Consider the following 9,707-nt stretch of genomic DNA (forward strand, 5'->3'; position numbering starts at 1 on the left):
ACCCCCAAAGCCAACACCTCCTTTGGCCGCCTTTCCTTCCAGTTCTCTGCTGCCAATGACTGGAACAAACTGCAAAAATCGCTGAAGCTGGAGTCTTATATCTCCCTCTCTAACTTTAAGCATCAGTTGTCAGAGCAGCTTACCGATCACTGTACCTGTACACAGCCCATCTGTAAATAGCACACCCAACTACCTCATCCCCATATTATTACTTACCCTCTTGCTCTTTTGCACCCCAGTATCTCTACTTGCACATCATCATCTGCACATCTATCACTCCAGTGTTAATGCTAAATTGTAATTATTTTGCCTCTATGGCCTATTTATTACCTTACCTCCCTACTCTTCTACATTTGCACACACTGTACATAGATTTTTCTATTGTGTTATTAGCTGTACGTTTGTGTATGTGTAACTCTGTGTTGTTGTTTTTGTCGCACTGCTTTGCTTTATCTTGGCCAGGTCACAGTTGTAAATGAGAACTTGTTCTCAACTGGCCTACCTGGTTAAATGAAGGTGAAATAAAAAAAATTAAAAATAAATACATTTTTATGATATGAAAAATGTTGACTGATGAAACAGATTTCATATGTAGCACACATACCGGTATCATACATCAAGTTACCGGGATGCATGTTGATAAATCAAATAAACAGAACACATATGTAGATGTATTTCTTAACTTCTTTTTTATTTCCTTACAGGCACTGTGTGAAATAACGTTTCAGTTGTACAGTTTTAATTTTACAGTTGTTTTAATTGAAAAACGACAGTGTGGCTTTGATTAAGAAGACACGACCTCCCAAAACTATTGCAACAATCTTGAAGCACAATCTCGGTAAGAGAAACAAAAGTGCAGCTTTAACTCTCAGACCAGTAGACTATAATTTTGTAAAGTTTAGACAACTCAGCTTCATCGGTTATAATTCGAATGATACATTACCTAATTGTTCTTGTTAATACAAGTTGTTTATCCCCCCCAAATTAAAACACTATAAAAATATAATGTAGGTTGGCAAACAGTAAATAGTACTTTGGTGAATGGCATCTGAGTTCGCAGAGATATGTTTAAAGAATTTGATCAATGCATCTAAACTATCTTCACACAAAGGTGCTAATATTTAACACATTTTGCATCTGAGACATACAATGCAATGTCTTAATATTTGAGAAAGATTCGAGAGAAGGGAGAGGATTTAAGGAAATACAAACATTTCTTGCATATTTCCAACTGGGAATTACCAACGTTCCAACGTGCAGATACAAATGTGCAAAGAGCAAAAATCATTCACAGAAGCGGCATGACTTTTCCAACCCTACACTGATGAAGAAATAAGCATCAAATAAATGCTGGTGAGGCTCAAAGTTAACAGTGCAAATTTTAGGGTTAGGCATTTGCATGTGGTGATACTTCAAAACAAAACAAAAACCAAGAGCACATTCCCAGCACTACTGTAGCTTATCTCAGTTCTGAAATGTACTCTACTTCCTAATGGAATACACATGTTTTATTTTAAATGTCTCATGGATCTAACATCTGTACTGTACACTGCATATTTGGTAGAAATATAGACAAGTAGGCAATATGAATGTCTTACAGACCCTGTTAGAAACATTTGGGACAGAAATATGTCACAAACAGGATGAGAGAGGGAAAGCAATAACTCAATAAAAAAATCCTACAATTGCTGATAATGTTGCTTGTGCACTCCCTGCTGCGATACAGTCTCTATTAGGACAAATATTGCAGAGAAATAATTCTCAATAAATATTTTACTTAGCCTAATTTATTGACAAAGGTGTAAATATACTGAAAAGCATAAGTATTCTGTCACAGCCTTTTAAGTTGCAAAATATATCATAAAAAAAGGTAAGGAGAATGAAGACCATATTGCACTTCTTTAAATATCTGAGTGCCACAAAAGGGCTTGGCTCTGTCAATCAGATAACCTTCTAATCTTGTTTCTGATATTGGTGGGTCTGTCCCAAATCAAGTCATTACATTCAGAGGTATATTCTTGTGTAACACTGTTTCTGGCTATTCAGTATCCTCCTTAGAGCTGGAGTTCAGTACTTTGTGAGGTTGCTTGGATAAACAATTTCCAAAAGTTAGTCATGAACTCCAACCACTTCACTGCATGTCACTGAAGCCAAACTGCCATTATGATTTTGGCAAAGGAGGATGATAATAGTCAGTCATGTGCACCCGTTTTCACTTGTATACACCCACAATAGGATTTCCTTCATCTTAACAAACTTCCTCTTTACAAGGGCATTAAGCTAAAAAGACCTCAAAGTCCCCACCCAACCACACAGTAGTGGGCCAGTTTAAGAGTCATATGCCTGGTAGAGAGACAGTTTTCTAGTTCCAAGAGGCCTCGTTCCTGGGGCTGTGGAAAGGGGAAGGCCGGTGGTGGTGTTGGGGGAGGTGGGGTGATGAGGACTGTAGAGGGCTGGGGTTTTCTATTGGTCAGTTGGAGAAAGACAACCCGCTGTGGTCGGTCAGGGTCAGGTCATGTAGCGTGTGATGGCGCGCAGGGTGTATAGCAGTTCTGCCTGCATCCTGGCCTCCATTAGGAGTAGGTTCACATGGACCTGGAGCGGGACAGGGAGGCTGAGGATTAACATACCATACAGTACATACTATAACACAGTACAGTTACTTTATATAACTGGCATGGTATGGATATGCATTTGCAGAAAATAGCACAAGGCTACAAAAGACATCTCACTGAGTCTCATATGTAAACGTGGTGAGAGATTTGATTCAGACAATACTTTTAATGGGGGCCAAAGACAAAGCTGTTTGTACAGACATGATAATTACTAACTAAAGTGAATGCTGCTGTCCTCATTACGTCAGAGTTTAGATGTTTGTTCCAGGTTGTCTTGACATGAGCTTTAAGAACAAGACAATGACCCTTCTACCCTGCTGGTCCTAATGATACATGGTGTAACTTGCTCATCTTTCATCTCTTTCAGCCCAGTCAGATTCCAACAGGGGGCCTCTCTGCAGAACAACTCAAACACAATAACAGCATGTTCCTGCGGCCAAGAGCTTCATTTTCTTCAGCTCTGCTCAATAGTCCTAGTGTACTCATGAGCCAAAGCCTCCTGCACAAACACAATCAAACAGCATGACCAGTCCTGCCACTGAACTCTGGCCTAGTTACAAAAACATATCAGGATTCACAATCTCATTTTTGTGGCTGTGGACGGTGAATGCTTGATTGCAAAGAATACAAACAACATAAGACTATGCCCTCTCACGAACACAAGCACGAGCACTGACAGTTTTCTAACCTTCTCGGAGTGGCGGAACTGGCACCAGTAGCTGTCGTACATGCGGCGAGTGGTCCTCTCTGGATAACATGTTACCGTCTTTATATAGACCTTCAGACTGCGTTCCAATAGCTGATTCACCTCCCCATAGTCATAGTCATCATACCTGCAGACAGGACATCAAACAAATCATACGATCAGACTGGAGCATCACTTTACTGTCTACTAGGCCATTTATACGGCACTTCAGGGACTATTCCAAGGCTTCAACAATCACTTACACACTCATTTAAATATAATCATTATCCCACTAACTTGACACTAAGTGTCCACACTTGATAGTGCATGAGAAGTGTATGTGGCTGAGGATAGAAGGCACTGTCTTACCTGATGCCATACATGCAGTGCACATAGTTGAAGAGTGCACGTCGGAGCATGGTGGTGTCTACGTCCTCGTGACTGGCCATGTTGTAGTAGGTCAGGTCACACGCTGTCCGGAACTTGTCATCCAGCAGCAGCCCGATGTCTGAATAAAGCCTGTTGACCAGAGAGAAACCATGGTCCTCCCACGAGTAGTCCTACAGGCAGGCAGGCAGGCAGGCAGGCAGGCAGGCAGGCAGGCAGGCAGGCAGGCAGGCAGGCAGGCAGGCAGGCAGGCAGGCAGGCAGGCAGGCAGGCAGGCAGGCAGGCAGGCAGGCAGGCAGGCAGGCAGGCAGACATTTAGGTGTTAGGAAGTGACTGTTAAATCTACAGGTCTTGCACTTATGGTATGATAGTGGAATTTACATTCATTTGATTTGTAATTATCCCCCACCTGCGCTCTAAATGTTGGTGGGTTGTCCTCTCCGTGTCGAGCAAAGTGCTGGTACCCAAAGGTGGCATCCTCTACAAACCGAGACACTTTGGATGTGGGCATCACCTCATCCTTCATATCTGCAGTCACAATGGAGATGTTTTATAATCAGTCATGACCTCACTGACAGGTTTACATTAGTACTCAGTGAGAAACAGACCACAGGAACAGGTGTGGTTGCAGTACCCCCAGAGCCCACCAGGAGGCTCTCTTTCTTCTCTTTCTCGAAGCGTGTGGCCATCTCCTCCTGCGAGGCCTCATCCTCCTCTCTCTCCTCCTGCAGCCTCTTCATTCTGTCCATCAGTGCCTCTAACTCACTGACCGAGTCTGTGGTCTGAAAAACACACATAAAACCAGAACTCTATTAATGTGACAATAGAGTCACACATTCTTAGATTACATTTCCAACACAATCCCTCCAAACACACATAGCTAAATAAACTCAGTAAAGCATAGATCAACAGTAAGTCATGCATGTCATTTCACTACGGGGCTGGTGCTGCTGAGGTCTCGGTCCAGGTGATGGTCGCTGGCCAAGTCACATGTACAGTAGTCACTGATGTAAACGGACTGGAAGCCATTGGCATGCTGTGGATCCACCTGGGGGTTGATACCACTGCCAAACACAAAGCTGGCCAGGGAATGGAAATGGGCCAATATGACCACAGCATGGACCAGCTCCGCCAAAGACCAACTGTGCTCCCCTGTCTTCACCAAGTTCTGAGGTAGAGGGAGAGAAAGACGTTTAGTGGGAGTTACTTTATGTGTGAGTACGTGGCTAAAAGTCATGCATGCATGCGTGTGTGTGTGTGTTAGTGAATAGATATATATATATATATATATATATATCGTATGTGCATATGTAGATAATGTACTTGAATATGAGTATGTTTTATGCACGTCTGTGTTCTAACCTGAATGTGCTCTTTGGTGATGAGCCAGGGCCTGTGTGCTAGGATCTTGTTGATCTCGTTGAGGTTCCTCAGTCTCTGAGGGGCGTACTGTAGACCCTTCAGCCAGTCTAGACACATCCCCATCCTGTAGAACTCACGCACATGCAGAGACACCAGGAAGGAACACTGGTGACGCGCTGCAGCCTGGAGACACACAGAGGTTTTTTTATTTACAGGAACTCTAGCTCACTGGGAAAACTCTTCCTTTACTGTATGAACTGTGTATGTTTATTACTGTCTAAATTGTCTTTATATTAATGTTATATATACCGTCTTCTGGGTAGCACTGTATTTGACAGTCCAGATTTAGCTGGCATTCAGCAAGTACTAAATCGTAGAAAGTGTTGCTTGTTTCAAAGAATTTCTCAAAAAACTAAAATGTCATCATTATGCAATTATTATTTTACAATGTAATGTCTAAGTAAATAAGCAGACTAATATAAAGCATAAATATTTTCTGTAAAATGCATGACCTTTAAATTAACGGTTTACAGTATATGCATATTGTATTTGTCTAAATTCTAAACATGACATATTTTACTCTGTACATTAAATGTTTCCACATGGTTCTTCAACACTGCACTGCATTCAGCTGTTCCTTATGACATAATATACTGTGTCTTTAAGAGTGAGAGGGCTGACTTTGACCTAGTTGTGGAGTGGCCACATCAGGAAGAGGGTGAGTTGGAAGTGGGCTGGGGCCGGGGTCGAGGGGGTTGGTAGGACCATCTGAGTTGGCTGCACACCAAAGCTCCACAGGTGTGGAGGCCAGTGTGTCTGAGCACAGGGCAAACACTGCCCTGCTTAATGTCTCCACTACCTCTTTCTCTCTGCTAGCTACAGAAGCGTCCTCAGTCCAGCACCACCCCAAGGTCATCTCAGAACTGAGGTGAAACCTTTAAGATCATACGGAAAACATCATCAGTCACTCCGGGAAAGAGCCATTGGTTATTATGGAAATGGGTCATTAGAGAAATATGAATATGGGTCAGCAGGAGATTTGTGTTAGGTAGTTCCCCTGAGCAGGGAGAGGGAGGCTCTAATGGAGGATGTGTATATGCAGGCTTAGCTTGACCTTTGACCTATCCCGTACCATGCAACTGCAGGTAGAAGCTGCCCGTATAATCAGCTTACCTTACCACCATTCCTAACCTCAACCCTTGCAGGGAACAACGGCTGAGTTGGAAATGGCACTCTATATATAGTACACTCCTTTAGGGCTCAGGTCAAAAGTAGTGCACTATATAGGCTCCTGAGACACAGCAATACATTTTTGTCCACTCTAATGGACATTGGTTTTTGGTCCATATGTCTGAGGCCATGCATGCCACTGTGTTAAGTCCTGTTGTACCTTTGAGAGGCCATTCTGGGCTTTTCAAGGATATCACATGTATATGTGTGTGACCTTGATAACTTTCTCTCCCTGCTTTTTCAAAATGGCTGCCATCTCAATTAGCACATTTATGGAAGGGGGAAGGGTAAATGTGTGTAATTATAATTTATTTGATATTTTAAATGTTTCTAATAAATATCTCAGGAATAGTTTGGTAAGTTTTCAGAGCAGTGCTATCTTTTTTCACATTAAATAAGAGCTTTATAAATGTGCTCTGTAGTGGATATCAGGATGCGCTAACTAAACTCAGCAAAAAAAGAAACGTCCTCTCACTGTCAACTGCGTTTATTTTCTGCAAACTTAACATGTGTAAATATTTGTACGAACATAACAAGATTCAACAACTGAGACATGTGACTAACAGAAATGGAATAATGTGTCCCTGAACAAAGGGGGGGTCAAAATCAAAAGTAACAGTCAGTATTTTGTGTGGCCACCAGCTGCATTAAGTACTGCAGTGCATCTCCTCCTCATGGACTGCACCAGATTTGCCAGTTCTTGCTGTGAGATGTTCCGGACATTTCTGGGGGGAATGGCCCTAGCCCTCACCCTCCGATCCAACAGGTCCCAGACGTGCTCAATGGGATTGAGATCCGGGCTCTTCACTGGCCATGGCAGAACACTGACATTCCTCACTTGCAGGAAATCACGCACAGAACGAGCAGTATGGCTGGTGGCATTGTCATGCTGGAGGGTCATGTCAGGATGAGCCTGCAGGAAGGGTACCACATGAGGGAGAAGGATGTCTTCCCTGTAACGCACAGCGTTGAGATTGCCTGAAATGACAACAAGCTCAGTCCAGCGACTGTGGGTTTGTGCCCATAGGCAACACTGTTGCCGGTGATGTCTGGTGAGGACCTGCCTTACAACAGACCTACAAGCCCTCAATCCAGCCTCTCTCAGCCCATTGCGGACAGTCTGAGCACTGATGGAGGGATTGTGCGTTCCTGGTGTAACTCGGGCAGTTGTTGTTGCCATCCTGTACCTGTCCCGCAGGTGTGATGTTCGGATGTACTGATCCTGTGCAGGTGTTGTTACACGTGGTCTGCCACTGCGATGACGATCAGCTGTCCGTCCTGTCTCCCTGTAGCGCTGTCTTAGGCGTCTCACAGTACAGACATTGCAATTTATTGCCCTGGCCACATCTGCAGTCCTCATGCCTCCTTGCAGCATGCCTCAGGCACGTTCACGCAGATGAGCAGGGTCCCTGGGCATCTTTTTTTGTGGTGTTTTTCAGAGTCAGTAGAAAGGCCTCTTTAGTGTCCTGTGTTTTCATAACTGTGACCTTAATTGCCTAACGTCTGTAAGCTGTTAGTGTCTTAATGACCGTTCCACAGGTGCATGTTCATTAATTGTTTATGGTTCATTGAACAAGCATGGGAAACCCTTTACAATAAAGATCTGTGAAGTTATTTGGATTTTTACGAATTATCTTTGAAAGACAGGGTCCTGAAAAAGGAACGTTTCTTTGTTTGCTGAGTTTAGGTTTTTCACCTACTGTACCCATTTACTGTAATGTTACATTTTTCATATTTACAATCAACCGATTCTTTATTTCCACTACAGTGCACATAAAATAAATAACATTTTCCTTCAAAAAACAATTATTTGTAAAATGTGATTTAAAAAAAATATATATAAAAAAATATGAATTCTCGGGTCACAGGAGGATAGGGAAATAGAGTGTAATTTCAGACACACCCAATGACAATCTCTAGGTTCATCCTATATCAGTGTTTACCATGATGGCAATGTAGTGTCGGCAGTGGAGAGGCAAGGGGCCGTCCATCCTCAGCAGGTAGAACTGGCTACGCAGGAAGGACTCCAGGTAGTGGGGGTGCAGTCCCATCACCTGGGTCAGATGGTCCACGTGGCCCGACAGAGAGTAGGCCTCGGCCAGGATCTGCTCTGTTTGGGGGTCCACCTGGGACGCCTCCACAATCTGGACGCAGGGAGGAGGGTTGGGGGAAGGGGTCAGGCAGGACAGGGAAGAGAGGGGTTTCAGTCAGGCATTGTGTATTGAACCATTTTACAGTAAAGCTGCTGCTGCTGTAATCTGAAATATGGTTTAATACCTCTGAGTTCAAGGCAAGGTGAAGATAAAGGTGGGAAGATAAAGACAAGGGGGAAAAAGCGAGAGAGATTAAACGAAAGTGACAGTGAGAAAGAACGAGAGAGAGTCAGCAGGACGGGAAATATAGCCTCAATGTCACGGTTGTCGTTGGGAAAGGAGGACCAAAATGCAGCAGGTATATGGTTGCTCAGGTATACAATGGTTGCTCAGGTATACAATTACCCATATATAGGACTCTCAATCAGAGGCAACGAGGAAGCACTCACTAGACTAAACATAGAAATACATAAAAATAGAACATAAACCAAAACCCGGAAATAATAAATCAAACGCCCTTCTACAAAAACACCACCCCGAACCACATAAAACAAATACCCTCTGCCACGTCCTGACCAAACTACCATAACAATTAACCCTTATACTGGTCAGGACGTGACACTCAAGGCACAGAAAGAAAGTATTTTCTCACCTCCTCTTCTGGAATGAAGGCACTGGGTCCACTGGAGAAGGGTCGCGGCACGCTGACTCCTTTCTCCTGAGACAAGACAAGAGCGGCAGAGAGGGAAACTGGGTTAGCTAAGGAACTATACAAGACCATACAACACAAGGAGCTTACATGTACAACCCCACTTTTGGCACAACCTAAATGAACTCTCAGCTATGTTGGCAAACATAAGAAAAAAGCATCAAATGAAGAGATAAAAAGAGGGCATGTAGTGAGGTTTGATATGAAGAGAGGTTTGATATGTAACCTGATATGCCTTTGTGTGTCAGTCCGTCTGCTCAGAGGTAAAGTAACGCCCTCCTCCTGTTATCTTTTGAGATGAGCAAACAGCCTGTGTGCACACACATTAGCCAGGGAACATTGGGAACATGGCCTGGGCAGAGGAAAGGACGGTAGATTTATGCTTCACATCGTCTTTTATGCGTGTGTGTGTGTGTGTGTGTGTGTGTGTGTGTGTGTGTGTGTGTGTGTGTGTGTGTGTGTGTGTGAGTGTGTGTTGAAATGTACATTTATGTTAGGACAGTACATCTATTGAAGTTAATATATTGAGGGCCTGTAGGAGAAGGATGGTAAAAATATCTCTATAAGAGGCAGGAAGTCAGACAGACAGGCATATAGACAGATAGGTTATATGGAGTGATCAATGC

At 43.4% G+C, this 9,707-nt stretch overlaps 1 protein-coding gene across 2 annotated transcripts in view; it reads right to left on the reverse strand.

The window, feature by feature from the left end:
• Positions 1–672: 672 nt before the first annotated feature.
• Positions 673–9,707, reverse strand: part of LOC106603373 (sestrin-3) — an 18,487-nt gene continuing 9,452 nt past the window's right edge. Inside the window, exons 2-10 of one of the 2 annotated variants that reach the window (XM_082974579.1) lie at positions 9,025–9,090; positions 8,223–8,423; positions 5,050–5,232; positions 4,625–4,855; positions 4,322–4,469; positions 4,097–4,215; positions 3,670–3,860; positions 3,304–3,448; positions 673–2,595 (exon numbers count right to left, since the gene is read on the reverse strand). In XM_082974579.1, coding sequence (XP_082830705.1) covers positions 2,509–2,595; positions 3,304–3,448; positions 3,670–3,860; positions 4,097–4,215; positions 4,322–4,469; positions 4,625–4,855; positions 5,050–5,232; positions 8,223–8,423; positions 9,025–9,090 — 1,371 coding nt within the window. In that variant the 3' untranslated portion in view covers positions 673–2,508. Of the gene's footprint in view, positions 2,596–3,303; positions 3,449–3,669; positions 3,861–4,096; positions 4,216–4,321; positions 4,470–4,621; positions 4,856–5,049; positions 5,233–8,222; positions 8,424–9,024; positions 9,091–9,707 lie in introns of both variants that reach the window. The other variant, XM_014196957.3, reaches the window with a different exon arrangement.

This window comes from Salmo salar, chromosome 04 (genome assembly GCF_965601325.2).
Source record: "Salmo salar chromosome 04, fSalSal1, whole genome shotgun sequence".
Lineage (NCBI taxonomy): Eukaryota > Metazoa > Chordata > Actinopteri > Salmoniformes > Salmonidae > Salmo > Salmo salar.